We start from the raw sequence: 16,415 nt of genomic DNA on the forward strand, positions 1-16,415 counted from the left end.
TTCTCATTATGTTACACATGAGGAAAATTGTGCGTTCTTTGACCATGCATCCAACAGGAAGGGCTTTTTCTTTTACTCTTTGTCTTTCTCTTAGAATTTAGTTATTTTGAAGATCAAAAGTCATTCTTTAGCTTCACACTGCTGCATTCTGGAAAATTAATCAAGTGTCACATCTTTTTGGTAAGCTTATTTTGCACATCAAAAGAACCACACATTTTTGGTTCTTTTACTGCAACAATCCAGAGTGAACAAATGATGCTGACCTTTGACCCATAATTGACACTTGTTCTTGGTTTGACCCCTGGGTCATGGTGACCTTAAATACAAGCCATGTTGTAATAAAAAAGAGTGACATCTGGTTAAGGAACAGGTTTGAAATAGATTAGAATGATGTGTTCCATGCATATGAGACACCGGGATGTTATGTATTTATCTAAGATTGTATCAACCACCCAGAACACCCCAGCAAGCACAAATATATTCTAAGAACGATATGCTAATGTTCCCATTAAGTTATTTCTGATTGTTTCCTGAATGCTCAAAATGTGCTATTATTTTGAGAACATTAATAGGCCGGATAACTTTGAATGAACATTCTATTAACATTACAGGAAGAAAGTTTTTTCATAACTTTGATATGAGCCATTACCAACCTTTATCACAGCAACATACTAAAAACACTTAAAAAGAACACTCAGACAACGCACCCAAGCAAATTCTACTTTGAACAGAGAACTACAGGCGACTGTCAACTAATGCACGTTCTGCGCCTGCGTGTAAATGTGACAACTGTCTATTTCCGCAGATATATTCGGCATTCAAAAAGGGAAACGACACTACAGGCTGCAGATACACAAACCGTAAAAAAAGCAGTGCGTGCATGCTTACCGTTTTGAATATCAATCCTGCTAAACACTTTTTTTATTCCACTCTGCTCGTGTTAATATTGAAATATTCGCCGAGGAACCCTCAGGTAAGATGACGTAACATTAGAACAGCCTTCTATCTGTACAGCCTGGAACACACCAAGCCGACGGTCGGCCGACGGTCGGCCGTCGGCCGGGCAGTTTTTGTGCGTCCGCCGACTAAATGTTCAGTGTGTTCCGCAGGGTTCCGCACCGTCGGCAGAAATTGGTCCTCGTCGGCTTTTTTTTCGGCCGATTCGACATTTTGAATCGGCGTCGGGCCGTCGGTGAAAGAGAGAATTTTGCTTGGCTGTTCAGCTTAGTGAACGAGTCAGTGCACGAGAATAATAGCAAAACAGCGAGCAAAGAAGTCAAAACGGTACAGATAGAAGGCTGTTCTAATGTTACGTCATCTTAGGCTACCTGAGTGTTCCTTGGCGAATATTTCAATATTAACACGAGCGGAGTGGAATAAAGAAAATGTTTAGCAGGATTGATATTCAAAACGGTAAGCACGCACTGCTTTGTTTATGGTTTGTGTATCTGCAGTCTGCAGCGTCGGTTTCCCTTTTTGAATGACAAATATATCTGCAGAAATAGACAGTTGTCTCATTTACACGCAGGCGCAGAACGCGCATTCTAGCTAACAGTTGGCTGTAGTTCTCTTGGTGTGCTCAAGTGCAGCTTTTTACCCCAATGCGAGGCACAACACAGTCGGCTTTCATCAGCGCTAGTTCGTCGGCTTCTTTGCTTGCTGTTTTGCTATTATTCTCCTGCACTAACTCGTAAACTAAGCTGAACAGCCAATCACGAGTTCTCTCTCTCACCGACGGCCCGACGCCGATTCAACATGTAGAATCGGCCAAAAAAACGGTGCGGAACACAGTGAGAAAACTTACTCCTAATTTCCACCAACTGCGGAACGGCTGCGGATCCGCTCCGAAACGGTCAATAGGTTTCCATTAAAGTCAATGTGTGTATTTTCACTGACTGCGGAACTGCTGCGTTCCGACGCCGGCGATCCGCAGCCCTGCAGAGCAGATTTACTGAGCTTCTATTTTTGCCGGATGCCGGAGAGCTCCGCAGAAATTCAGCACTTATATCACACGATCATACGTGAATTAGCAAGATCTCGTGGGTCCTCGTGACTTCAGCTGTCAGTCATGGCCACAGCCGTTCCGCAACAAATCCGGACCTGGTGGGTATTGAAGGACGGCTCAATGAGAGTGCTCCGCTCCTGCTTGGCTCTTTTCTCTCGAGCACCCCGTGCCAGCACAGAGGCCCAGATCATGGGGGTCACAAATGGAGTTGGCAGAGGAACTTGAGACGGGCTCTGCCCTTTTTCAGTTCTCATCCACCAACCCCAAAGCATTTGTTTTGGATCCATAAGCCCACTCTGCAGTTTCTTCTGATCTGAAAGAGGGCCCGATGTTAACTATGTCTGGTTCCGAGGAGTTGGATGTGGTTAGCATCTAGGCGGGGGAATTAGAGGAAATGCCATCCCTTGATTGGCCAGCCGAGGACCAGGAAGTGCACAGGAAAAGTAGTAGAGTACTTGCTCTTTGGTAGAGCACAATCTCCGCATCGGAGCCTTCCATTTTTTCCGGATCTCCACACTGTGTCGAGATACTGATTAAAACCGTACTCGGCTTTGTCCAACTATTGCATGGATATGGGGCAATGCTTAAGGTTAAGGAGACGTAAGCTAACTATCTCTCCCCTGAATCGTCATTTTCTCTGAAGGCTCTGATTCTGCTCACCAAGCCCTGTGGGGTTACATCTGCATTGGTGGGCATTGCAAAGCCTATGCTGGTGCAGGTAAGGTTGGTTCTTGTCTGCACACCACGGCAGTGTTACAGACATACCAGGCTGACCTTCTTAAAGACCTGGATGTAGGCGAGGGAACTGGCCCAGAGGCTGTGAAAGAACTCCGCTGGGCCACAGATTTGGCTCTGCGCGCCATAATACAGCCATCATTATGGCAGCTGCGTCCAACGTCTTTCCTTTGGGCCTTATGTACTGTATATGAGACCACTGGCAAAGACCAAGGGGTTTTCCCCAAGGGGCAAGCCATTTAGTTTAATCAGGGTTAGACGCAGATGCTTACATACCCTTGTGATGTGAAAGAGACCTTGGTTCTTGGCCCAAGGTCCAGTGTTGCGGCCATCATGTCATCGCAAAACGTTAACGACAGATACCTCCCTCACATTCTGGGGTGCAGTCCTAGATGGCCGCTCAGCTAGGGGTCTCGGGCCATCTTTTATGGCACATAAATTGCCATAAATTGCCTGTATTTCTGGCTTTGAAATACTTCCTCCAAGATCTCAGTGGCTACCATGTTCTCATGACAACACATCAGTAGTTGCATACATAAATCACCAGACATCCAGACATCCTGTTGTCCTGGAAGGTCTCTTAATTTTATAGGCCCTGTTTGGGCTCTCTCTTCATGTCATTATGTCCACAGCTTAGGCCAGTGGCGTAAAACTGAGCAGCTGTTTGTTTGTTTCGGTGCACACAGCAGGTGTTCTGTGGCTTCCAAGCCATGCACCTCAAATGATTTCACTTCTTTTTCATGCAGGCATCCTTTCAGTATGGCGTAGTGCATATTAAAGTTCCCATAGCGTCAATATTCAAATGCAGTGTTGAGTTCCCTCGAAAGGGAATATCTCTGGTTACGATTGTAACCCGGTTCCCTGCGTAAAGAATGAGACGTTAAGCAGTGTCTCGTTCCCTACTCAGGCGTGTTTTTCCTTTGTGAAATAATAATTAATGTATCACAGAGTTAAATTAACCAGTTTCTCTCATTGTTCAACTCAAGATTCTCTCTTATCTTAACATTTGTCTTTACACCCACAAACTAAATACAGCACACCCAGAAACACTAAAAATGGCACTGAAGTTGGTTTTTCATGTTTGTTTGAGGAAACTAAACTCTAACGATTTTTAAATGCATTTGAATTAATAATTTGTCAAGTTACAAAAACACTCATTCAGAGAGTGGCTGTCAAGTGGGACAGAAGAGAAAAACAATAAAACGGAGTGAACAACTATGACTCAATGGAAAACATTAGGACAAAAAAGGCAGTTTTATTGCGATTTTAAGTGACAAACAGCATAGTTTCCAATGGCTTTTTAAACAACGAAATGTGCAATGAATGAAAAAAAACAAACAAATTTAATTCTAATAGAAGTGAACAGCCGTCTAACAACACACACACACACACACATTCTCAAACAAATACTTTCAATTACACTGACAATGGAGGAGGGAAATCTAGCTTATCAGTTTTTTGCCAATGCAATTAAAATTGATGCAGCTAATATACCAAAAATGCCAGTGGTCCACACATTACAGACTTGTTGTAATGATGCAACAACAGATGACAAATAGATGTCAAACATACAGTACAATACAACAGTATGCAGATATATACTGGTCCAATTGTTCATGTCACTCACCGTCAGTCATTCAACAATAGTACACTGCCATCATGTGCCGGATGCTCAAACTTATTTCAAGAGGCAAGAAAAGAGGAATAAGGCAACTATTCCGGAATTGTCTTTCATTTTATTACCACTTTAACAGTAGACTGTAAAGTAAGACATACACATCATCTTGTTATCAGTTTTTGCATGTTATTTGGCAGACAAGTGATGTTTAGATGGCTGAAATGTGAGAATTAAACTAAATTGATGATAATGTCAAAATACTACTTTGTAACTATAATATGCTTTCTTTCGCACACCATTCATGGTTAATTTCTGACTGTAAGTGTCCATTTGATTTTGTTTGTAAGTGTTTTGTAAGTGTGTGTTCCCGTAGGAGAATTTAAAGGGCAACAGAATGTGGGAAAGCTGTGTTGGCCTCTCATAGTGACAATTCAGGCAGGTCTCAAGTCAGTCAGTGCATAGTCCACAGTTTGCCTTCACTGGTTACCACAACAAGTCAGGAGAAAGACCTGAACAGCAAAGACATTCAGAGATACCCACATTTGAACATTTCTGACAAGAAAAATCTGTGAGAAAACATCTCACCATAACTACAGTGGTCTAGCTATATCTCTTCAAGGGGAAACAGGATGATACTTCTGTGAGAATTAGGGTAACATGGTTTACTCAGGCTGTATCCGAGCCATTATATCTTTGGATGTCTTAGCTGACAGTGCAGATTCTCTCTGCTTGTGACATTGGTCTCATTTGCTGATCCCTAGCTGGGGGTTAGAGCAGGACTGGGCTCTGCACTGATGTTCACCAGGCACTCTGTTGACCTCAGACTTGGCAGGGACTTACAGCTGGGTAAAGATGACAGAGAACCACACAGACCTAACATAGAGGGAGTGTAGTCTTTTTCTGAAATGAAAATGGAGGAAATAGAGATTATTGTTGAACAGTCACCAGAATATTAGCATTTCCTGTTGGAAAATCCAAGACTGACAAATTTATAGGGATAGTTCAACCAAAACTGAAATTGCTGTCATCATTTAATCTCTCTCATGTCATTCCAAACATTTATGACTTCCTTTCTTTTGGATGACACAAAAAAAAAGACCTTCAGACAAATGTTAGTAACTAAACCATTTTGGTTACAATCGAAAATAACAACAACACTGTGACATTTCTCAAAATATATTCTTTTCTGTTCCACAGAAGAAGAAAGTCAAACAGGTTTAAAATGACATGAGGTAAATGGGAAAGGATTTTCATTTTTTTGAGTGAACTATCCCTTTTAAGTTGGTATGAAACATTAGTTGCAATTGCCTTTTTTATCCCTATTGTGATGTATATCAGATTGAAAAGGCTAATTAAATGAGAAGAAATTTGGCCATCAGGAATTGAAGTTGGAGTTTGCTAATTGCTGTGATCTCATTTGAGGATTTGATTGCTGGAAGGAGGGATTATTGTCCAACCCTTACACAGGTGCACGAGTTATCATAAAAGAGTTGTTGGGAGGGGGAGAGGTTATTTTAATAAGCTCTATAGAGGACCACACCTCATGCTTGATAGTCAAAAGTCTAGCAACCATGCTCCAAAATCCATCTTACAGCCAGTAGCTTAGCTGAACAACCACCACAACCAGCTTGAACAAGACAGCAAGGTCAAAACAAAGCTACCACCTTAAAGTCACCATGAAATCAATTGGACAATTCTTATTGTTTAAGAATTGCAGTATGATATTGCAGTGTTTCCGAAATTCCTGATGGACAAAATCAAGTTTTTTTTTTCTTTTTCGAGAAGCCGTTTCACCCGGATGTACAATAGTGAAGACCCTATTGCAACTTCATGCCAACTTTAAGCTTACAGGTGGGTTTTAAGGTGTACCTGCTGTGCACCAGGCTTTTCCATTTTGTTTCCTTTCCGTCCTCTGAGAATCTGTGGTTAGGCTGATATGTGGCTCTGGGCTGGGGAAACTACCCCTAAAGGCAACAACAGACCCACAGCATAAGTGTATCTGCCGTTAAATCTTTGTCAGCATTCTAGATATTTTAAGCAACACAAATTCAGTTCACAAAGCCAGTTGGTTAATGACTGGGATTTTGAGTAAGCTGCTACAACGTATGAAAGAGAGCCTCTTATCACCTGTGGTACAATTTCCTGTCCTCCTGGTTGTTGTATTTGTGGAGTGATGGCCACTGGTTAACAAGAGGGATTGACAAATCCTTAGAAAGAGGATGTGATTCACCTGGAATCAGACTTGTCCTGCAATACAGTTAAAGACAAAAACACATGATGGACTTGAGTGAGTAAACAATGTGATGTGTGGGTCACTGATTCTTGAGATACTGTACGTCCCACTGTATTTTTTTTATTTTTTATTTTTTACCAGACATTCATTTTTAAAATAGCAACATTTCCACTTTGAAATGAATCAGAGATAATCACTAGAATGTTCTAAATGCAAAATGTGCCATTTCATTTTATTTACTCTTATTTTCTTACAATTATTATATTAAATCATCTCTCACTACACCTAAAATCACCTGTCCTCAGATCATAATTTAATACATCATATAGATAAACATATATATTAAACTTACTATTATGTGTCTTAAAAAGAAATCTTTAAAAAGAAACATTTTATAAACATTTACAACTGATTTTAGTTGACATGATCAGTTATTTATATATTAAAAAACAATTGTAGTCATATTTCATGACACAATCATGTCAACACTGTCACGCAAATAGTACTTTTTTTGTTGTTGTATTGTTAGATAATTCCCCAAATTTTAAGTAGCTAGAAATACAAGAAAACAAAATGGCTACATTATGTGATGTGCCAAAATATGATTATTTTCAAAATAATAAATGAAGCATAAAATGTGACTGAAACCATTCTGTATCGTACATTCATTCATTCATCATTATGAATGCAAGATGTGTCATACATGTTGTTTATACATATTTATTTCAAATATAAACATGTTTACGTATCTGACAGTGTTGATTCATATTAAATTATTAATAAAGAAAATTAAAGAAGCAGAATGTTCGACAAAAACAGGTGAATATCTCTGAACCAATTAATCCAAAATAATTCCATAAACATCCCATGTCTTAAAAATCAGAGGTGTGTGTACTGTGTGTTGCTCTCACAGTTGTTCCTGCAGCTCCAGTATGATGTTCTCTAGTTCTCTCTTCTCTTTCTGACTCTGTAGTTGCAGTTCTTCTAGTCCAGCTGTTAGTTTCTTATTCTCCATCTCCACATTCTTCAGCTGAGATTCCCGCAGCCTCACCAGCTCCTCAAGGTACCCCTAAACACAAATAACACACACACTTTAGCACATAAAACATTTATTTTAAGTGTTACTCACCCACTATAGGAAATCATGTATGTGTGTATGTGTGTGTTTAACCTTTTGCGCATTGACGATCTTGAATCTCTGCTCCATTTTGCGGCACTTGTTCCTCCAGCTTTCCTCATCGGTGACCAGAGGGATGTAAGGATGATCAACGCTGTCATCACTGTTACTGCTGTCCACGCTCTGACCGTCCTCATCGTCACTAAGATAATCATAACTGAACAAAATACAACAATCTCATTGCCATGGCAACAGAGCAGAGGCACTAAAGGCCGTTCACACCAAGGATGATAACAATAAAGATATAGTTTTAAAATCATTCTAAATGTCCACAACACAACTATAACGCCACAGAGAAACGATTTCGTTGGAATCACTTTCACAATGATTTTTTTTCCAGATGATGAGCAATAAAAACATTGGCAGCCAACCAGAATGACCACATGTGACTGTACATTGTCATAATTACTGATAAACTGATTCATATATTAAGTCTAAATTTGGCTATAGTGAAATTGTCAACACCAACCAATAACTGTGGCTACCAGGCTGATTAACAGATATTCAGAAATGAATTAAAAGCTATTTTTTAATGAAAAGGTTAAAGAACCATGATTCATCAGTTTGAATCAGTTCGACAAATGACTCGCTAAATCTGTCCAAACAGTCACTGAATTCACATCTGACTGAACTCTGCAGGTTACTTTAGAAAACAGTTGTCATTTCCAAAATCAGCCTTATCAAAGAATTACGCGTTTTCTGTTTTCATAATATTTTGGGCGAATTTTAAGTTAATATTGTATATAATTTCATTTTACTTCAACAGTTTTTTGTGTATCTCTTATGATAAAATATCATTAATAGTTAATTGTGATCAGACGTAATATCGGTTGATCACTTATTATAACTGGATGACATCTCCCAAACAGAGATGAAAAACAAAAAAACTATTTTGGAAGAAGAGGAAACTTCTGCCCAACCCCCCGAAACAAAACGCTGTCGTTATGTTAATGTAATTTAAAGCAACAATAAAAAAGACTTTGCAATGTAGCACAGAGTTTGTATAAGTGCATTTATTCAGCAACCACAACCGCAAACAATATAGTCGAGATTCATGTATGGATTTATTACAGTATTTTACTGAGAAAGGGTGTGTTCACACTTGTAGTTCGGTATGGTTTGTTCGTTTGGTCCGGACCAAAAAACAGAAACAAACATTTATCAGTCATGGTCCGCTTAGCGTTCAGATTGCAATTTTTATCACCGAACCTAAAGATACCGACCCTAAAGGCAAGGGATATGTTCACAAACTGATTGGTCAGCTTTTATGACGTATTGCCTATTTTGAATCTTCCCGAACATCCAAAACAATGCTGTGTGCAGGGATAAATTCGCTCATTGTGTATGCGTAGCATATATATGATGGTATTTTGACCAGCTGAGAACATGCCAAGTGTGAACACACCCTTAGTTACAGTAAATACCACAAGAGTCCTCATTGAAGAACACATATGCAATGAAAGCTTGTGGAGGCTTGTTACCAGTGCAAAGACCAGCAGGCCAATATCGCTGACGATTATGCTTAATTTATCGAGAGAAGCAGAAATCGTGATCACGATTAAAATATGATTGTGCAGCCGGGTGATATAAATAAAATCTAAACATCTCTCCTACACCATTCCCTGCATGAAACTGAGTTGTGCTGTAGAATATAAAAGTTCTTCACCTTTGTGTGAATTTCAGATAAGGAGTGTAGTCAATAACAGCCTCAGACTTCCCATCCAGAGCCTCCCCTTTCAAACAGAAACTGACAACAAACACAGATCAACAAAGATTACATAACATTGACTTCACTGCATAACATTCTAGCACAGTTACAGAACCAGCATTAAAGTATTGTACGCTTTACATTGGCGTGGTTGCTGCCAATGTAAAGCTTTCCAAATCAGTTCCTTATAGTATGAGGTTCTATTTCAGTTGGAATGCTGAGATTTTTTGTGTGTTTTGTTTTCCTCAGTTTATTACCCCTTCCAATATCCATCCTCTTACCTGAAGTCAATCGCTCCGAGTCCAATGAGCATTCCAGTCAGAACAGTTGCTTCTTCTCGCAACATTATGGCACCTTCATCGTAGAACCTCCTGCAGACAAACACACACATGCAATACATAAACACATCACATTATAGATGCACCATTTTCTTCATTCAATAGTTTAATGTTCTTAATGGCTGTCTAAATTATGTTAAAACTGGATATATGTATCAGTTGGCAAGGCAAGACACCCAGGCAAGACAACCACACCCAAGTTGTCTTGCCTGGGTGTGGACAATAAATGGATCATATTGGTGGTATGATTAATATTGAGTTTTCTCTTTAAGTCTGACCTTGTGGTGCGACTATCTCGCAAAGCTGTGGCGATGTATTCAGACAGACGTTTCTCCATTAGTGCAACCCGTAGCCATGCTCTGCCCTAGAGGCACGGATGAATCACAAATCACTGCAAGCTTCATCATACAAACCATATCAAACATGCATATGCAGCAGAAACATTAATGAACACCTTTAAAATAAGTTGAGTCTATTAAGTGTTTATGAGTATAAAACATATCAAGTCAAATCATTTTTCCCACTGTACTCGTGTAGGAGTATTCATAACAGTTTTCCAAAGTTTTATTAACACTCTTGTCATTCCAAACCTGTATGACTTTCCTTCTTCTGTGGAACATAAAAAAGGTATTTTGAAGAATATTGGTAACCAGTTGGTAACCAGTTTCGGTTACACTTGACTTTCATTGTATGGACAAAGAAAATTGAGACATTTCTCAAAATGTCTTCTTTTATGTTCCACAAAAGAAACAAGGTAATACAGATTTGGAATGACGCGAGGAGGAATAAAGGATGACACAATTTAAATTTTTGGGTAAACTATCACTTTAAAGTAAGATCCTAGGTATTTCTATCTTACCATTACTGTGGCACAAAAAAGTACCAGGTATTTACTTATCCTACTATAACTATTTTGCATGCCCACCTTTGCTCGTGAGGAGTTGATGTTCTCCATGTTCTCAATGCTGCTTATGCAGTTATTGGGAACTTTACTGCAGGCCAGACGGATGAAGTCCCAGAAACTGCGCTGACCATCAAACCAACTGCCAGAGCCTGCAATAGACATGCTTCCATTCACATCACTTAAATATATCCTTAATGTTCTTATTAGGTTAAAAAGTAAGTGTGCTAGTGATTTCGTATGCACTGTCTTGCCTTTAAAGCGGTGGCTGAGGATGTGTTCCAGAATTGCAGCAAAGTTAATGAACTCCTCAGATGAGTCATCAATGGGCTCTGCTGTGTACTTCTCTAACAGTGTCTTTACAGAAAACCTGCCATACAAACACAAACAATACAATGTACTCCAATATGGAAAAAAATATTGCATCTATAAGAGACAAAACAAATCCTAGAGACCTGAGTTGTGCGCCAAATGATACATTATACACTATGCACTATAAACGTTGCACTATGTACTATGTACCATCTAGTATTTTATAAGGTTATTTTGTCATTCAACATCATTGGAAAATTGGGACAGTTGAGTGCATGAAGTGTCCAAAATTCCACACTTTGTTTATGTTTTTTGGATAATTAAGTGCATCATCTGACTATTTGAACTATTTGAATTTTCTTTTTGTTCCAGTGTGAACACACTACTCACACTAGTTGTATACAACAAAATGGCATAGAATAGCACTCAAATTGAGAATGATTTCTCTGGTTTCCATTGTGTTTCAATACCTACACCACTGTTTCGCTGTGTTTTTTTCTCTACTGTGTTTTTTGCTTTCCTGGTTGATTTTATTTGCATCCAATAAATATCTTTCTAATTTCATTGATTTTAAATGTGTGTTGTCTGTATTGTGGACCAATAAGGCTACTTAATGTCTCAAGTGTACTGCCGAATGTAATGACAAACATTTATGGTAAACTAAAATACTGTATACATTAATGTCTTTTCTATTGAAGCTTGTATATAATCATTTAAATATGTGTAATTACACATTCGTAATGATAAAGTTGCAATTTGCAGCCGTTCCCGAAATGTCTGCCTGTTCCGTGTCGACCAAGTGAGTTGTTCCTGAGATCTATCTGTCCTGTATCGGCCAAGGAAGCCATCTCTGAGAAGTCTGTCCATTCTGCGTTGGCTAAGGAGGCCATTCCTGAGAAATGTGTGTGTCCTCACTGTCTCACTCCAGCAGTCCTTCGTCTCCTCCTACTCTGCCTGATCTAAGCATCATGGATCCGGCTTGGACTGCTTGTTCTCCAGCTCAGCCCTGGATTGTTGACCCGTTTGCTCCGCCTAGAACCTACGTGCCCGTCACTCCATCTCGGCCAGTCGACAAGTCGACTCGGCTCCACATGGGACTGTTGTCCCTATGGCTCCACCGGGATTCCTCGTCCTTCCGGCTGTGCCTTGGTCATTCCGCGCTTGGCCTTTGCCACAGACTTCCAGGCCTTCAGCTACGCTTTGTCCCTTCACCCTTGGGCTCTGTGGGGATCCGCCTTCCCTTTTGCTCCACCTCAGTCCTCGGGCGCACCAGCACCCTGGCTTCGCCTCGTCCAATCCTCCCCGCAGCTAAGACCTTCAGTGTAGCCCGGACTCTTCTACTTTTCGGCTTTGCCTGGGTCTCCATCACCATCAACCTCGTCTCGGTCGTTCGCCCCCTGGTTCCGTCTGCATAGTCTCCACCATGGCTCCTCCCTCCCTCGACTCTGCCGTGGGCTTTCGTCCTGGGATTACGGCTGGGGATTCCACCCAGGCTCCTCTTCCCATTAACTCCTCCCTGGTTTCTGCCTTCATCGTCTCCTCCCTGGACTCTCCTGCTGGTTGCTCTTACCTGGCTCTTAGGTTTGTCCCATGTGCCTGCCCTGCACCCACCTCCTAAGCCTACCTCCTCCTATTTTTTAAGATAATTAAAAAAGGTGTCACAAGGCAATCTATAGGTAAAGGATTACCACAATCCTTATCAAAGAATGTCTTTATATTTGTCCACACTAATACATTAGTCATTTATCAGAAAGATTCATTTAGTGCATTGATCCAAACAATGGAACACACTTACTCATCATATCATCATTGGCTATTACCTCACCATTGCTTCTCGCAACAGGTTTTTAATGCATAGACTTTAGAATAGAATAGAATAGAATTGGGCATTTATCTAGCGCTTTCATATGTACTACTTTAGTGTATTAAAGATTTATAAGGGTTTGTATCTTATACAAAGTCAGAAGTCACTCTGGCAGGAACTCTACTCGCATACGGAAGCCAGTGATTCTAGTTCATAAAGTTATAAATATGGATATTTTTCTTAGAAAAACGCATCGCTTCGCTTCAGAAGGCCTTTAAATTAACTTCCTGGAACTGTATGGATTTCTTTTATGATGGATGGATGCGGCTTTTTTGGGCTTCAAATCTCAGTTAGGCTACTTTTCACTCCCACTATAAAGCTTGGAAGAGCCATAATATATTTTAATATAACTATGATTGTGTTTGGCTGAAAGAAGAAAGTCATATTCACCTAGGATGACTTGAGGGATTATGGGATCATTTTCATTTTTGGGTGAACTAACTTCACTGCATTCCATATTTAAATTTAAATTTAAATTTCAGATACAAAGATAAGATACAAACCCTTATAAATCTTTAATACACTAAAGTAGTACATATGAAAGCGCTATATAAATGCCCGATTCTATTCTATTCTATTCTATTCTAAAGTCTATGCATTAAAAACCTGTTGCGAGAAGCAATGGTGAGGTAATAGCCAATGATGATATGATGAGTAAGTGTGTTCCATTGTTTGGATCAATGCACTAAATGAATCTTTCTGATAAATGACTAACAATTTTCTACTCAATTACTTACTGTACTTCCTCCACAGATAGGCCTAGGTCATCAATATAACCGCTGAATCTGATTCCGTAATTTTAGTGAGAAGATATAGTGTAACATTTTACATTACTTTTCATCTAATTTTAAGATTATAAAGTCCTACATGGAAGTAATGAGTTATTCCTGTCAATGCCAAAAACAGCAGTGACGTCACCATCAATTGTTCTGATCACAACAATGCCTCTTTCAGTACAGCCCTCCACAGCAGTACAAAAGGCAGAGTGTGGCCTGACAGCCAGAGACTGGAAGGAAAAACCTTGGTCCCACTTTTTATTAGGTATCTTAACTATGTATTAACGTCAAAAAAGTAATTGTTAGGTACACTGTACTTATAGTGTTCATGTTGTAATTGCTACAATAAGTACATGTATGTACATTCGGAAAAGGACTGTAAAATAAAGTGCTACTGAAAAATTTTGTTCTTAATGTTAAGAACATTTAAATCACAATAATAATTGTTATGTACAATGTACTTATTCTGTTCATGTATTGAAAAACTCTTTTGCTAAGGTGGGATACGGGTACGGTAAGGGACAGGTTTGGTGGTATGGTTAGGTTTAAATGTGGGTTAAGGGGGAAAATATCCATAATTATAACTTTATATAAACTGTAATCACTAGTTTCCAGTAACATCTGACGTGTGTTCACAAGAGAGTTAGTTCTGGCGTATGAAATAGGATGTAGGAGTAGGAGTAGCGTAAGCTTAGGTGAGAGTAATGTCTTACGGTTCTTCAAACAAATTGGGCTGGGCAAAAAACTCAAGCTCCTCTGACATTTCTCTTTAAAAATTCTCATTTTATACTTCTATTTCATGACCAGTGTTTTGTTTTGCTCTATCTTCTGCAATTCCGCGTTAGTCAATAAGACATGCGTCGGGTCAGAAGTCACTCTGGCAGGAACTCTACTCGCATACGGAAGCCAGTGATTCTAGTTCATAAAGTTATAAATATGGATATTTTTCTTAGAAAAACGCATCGCTTCGCTTCAGAAGGCCTTTAAATTAACTTCCTGGAACTGTATGGATTTCTTTTATGATGGATGGATGCAGCTTTTTTGGGCTTCAAATCTCAGTTAGGCTACTTTTCACTCCCACTATAAAGCTTGGAAGAGCCATAATATATTTTAATATAACTATGATTGTGTTTGGCTGAAAGAAGAAAGTCATATTCACCTAGGATGACTTGAAGGATTATGGGATCATTTTCATTTTTGGGTGAACTAACCCTTTAAGTGGGCCCAAAACGTTCAATTCTTCAATTCGATAAATCTGTACAGCACAGCAGATTCCCAGCAGCTCTGATGCCCTTGAGGGAGGAAGGTTGTCGTCATAGCGACGACATCATCCGGGGAACCGACATAAATCACATCGCGTGCAATGACCGGTTTCAAAAAATAATGTTCGTGTCCACAGACATTTGATTATAACCTGCCCTTAGAATTAAATATATTCAGACAGACTCGTAAAACCATGTCTACAGAACTTAACTAAAGATCTTTAGAGATCCAGACCTCCGTAAAGTCTGTCAGACCTCAACGTATCTCCAATCTACAGATTTCTTAGGGTTGATGGTGAAACGTTCACCTTTGTTTTCAGCAAGCCTCTCTATAAACCCGTCTATCTTTTATTAATTAATTAAGGTAATAAATTCAGCAGAAAAATGGCATTTGTTCGGATCGCATCCCTGTTTATGACTCCGTGTAAGGCCATAAACATTGCAACATATAGGCTACTGTACATTCGTGACTTCTGAAGGTTTGTCACTCACCTACAGACCGTGATCAGGTTTTTTCTTTCCACGGCGATGCTTCTGGAGAAGCCTTTCTTGGACTGTGCACCCATAGCCATCGCGGACTGCAGGAAACTCTGCTCCATCCCACTGGACCCCTCCCTTACGCCACAAACACACACACAACCGCATTCAGGGATGAGGCATATGCAGGCGAAGACAGTCGATATGAAACGCCATTCTCCACTATTATAAAGTGCTGCTGAACAGAGGCTTTCTCCTTGAGCGCTGTTAAAGAGAGACACTGATGGCGACCGTCTGCACCCCTCCTCTATACTGACCTCATCATGATCTCAGCATCCACTGGATCAGCAAAATCATTTTAAGGATGTTTCACATTTCTTTCAAATCCCGGAAGAAGCTCTTCATATTAAACAACAATGAGGCTAAATTCTTAAGATTAATTAAGAGGAAAGGTTATTTTAAGAGGGTCGTTTAGTGCTGAAGGGGATGCGCATGAAGGACGCACAGACCGCGACTGAGACGCAGCAGTGAACTAATGCGACCGCTAGAGGGCTTCAGTCATAGAATATCGGGTCGGAAATCGGAATAAAGCTGCTACTAGGTTGCCATCTGGCTAAATAGCATAAAAATCCATTTCCGCCACATAAAAAAAATATATATGCTTTGCTAAATTATAATCATGACATTTAAAAAAAAAAAAATCATGAGAAAAAAAAAACGATATTATGATATAGGCTACTTAGTCATAATTATGAGATAGAAAAATCAAAATAATGAGATAAAAAGTAAAAAACTTAATGGTGGTTATGCTGGTGGTTATGTTAAAAAGCTTAAAGTTCCTATGAAATCAAAATTTACGTTTTTTGGCTTTTAGTATAAATATGTTAGTAACTCAGTGTGCTCCATAACAATGACAAAATCCGCATTTAGAAGATATAAGCGTTCAAAACTTACAGTCTTTGCAAAACGATTTTGATGACATCACTCTGCACTTTAGCTTCTCATCAGA

At 39.6% G+C, this 16,415-nt stretch overlaps 1 protein-coding gene across 2 annotated transcripts; it reads right to left on the reverse strand.

Moving 5' to 3' along the window:
- Window positions 1–3,985: 3,985 nt before the first annotated feature.
- On the reverse strand, window positions 3,986–15,947 carry rundc3ab (RUN domain containing 3Ab). 2 transcript variants are annotated; one of them, XM_082151360.1, is made up of 12 exons: window positions 15,724–15,945; window positions 15,422–15,544; window positions 10,970–11,085; window positions 10,740–10,867; window positions 10,093–10,178; window positions 9,758–9,847; window positions 9,435–9,515; window positions 7,763–7,925; window positions 7,503–7,660; window positions 6,486–6,605; window positions 6,228–6,322; window positions 3,986–5,258 (listed from the first exon to the last, which is right to left on the reverse strand). In XM_082151360.1, the coding sequence occupies exons 1-12, from the start codon at window positions 15,729–15,731 to the stop codon at window positions 5,116–5,118; spliced, it is 1,311 nt and encodes a 436-aa protein (XP_082007486.1). In that variant the 5' UTR covers window positions 15,732–15,945; the 3' UTR covers window positions 3,986–5,115. The 2 variants fall into 2 exon arrangements, with proteins under 2 accessions (XP_082007486.1, XP_082007485.1); XM_082151359.1 differs by having other exon boundaries at window positions 10,740–11,085; window positions 15,724–15,947.
- Between the last annotated feature and the right edge of the window lie 468 nt (window positions 15,948–16,415).

This window comes from Leuciscus leuciscus, assembly GCF_965113295.1.
Source record: "Leuciscus leuciscus genome assembly, chromosome: 21".
NCBI classification, from domain to species: domain Eukaryota; kingdom Metazoa; phylum Chordata; class Actinopteri; order Cypriniformes; family Leuciscidae; genus Leuciscus; species Leuciscus leuciscus.

Excerpts from the sequence above, each read along its gene's own strand:
- rundc3ab (XM_082151359.1), bottom strand. Across the intron at positions 9,516-9,757 it reads CTCGGAGCGATTGACTTCAG|TTTCTGTTTGAAAGGGGAGG; the intron begins GTAAGAGGATGG and ends GTTTGTTGTCAG. Across the intron at positions 6,323-6,485 it reads GACAGGAAATTGTACCACAG|GGGTAGTTTCCCCAGCCCAG; the intron begins GTGATAAGAGGC and ends TGTTGCCTTTAG.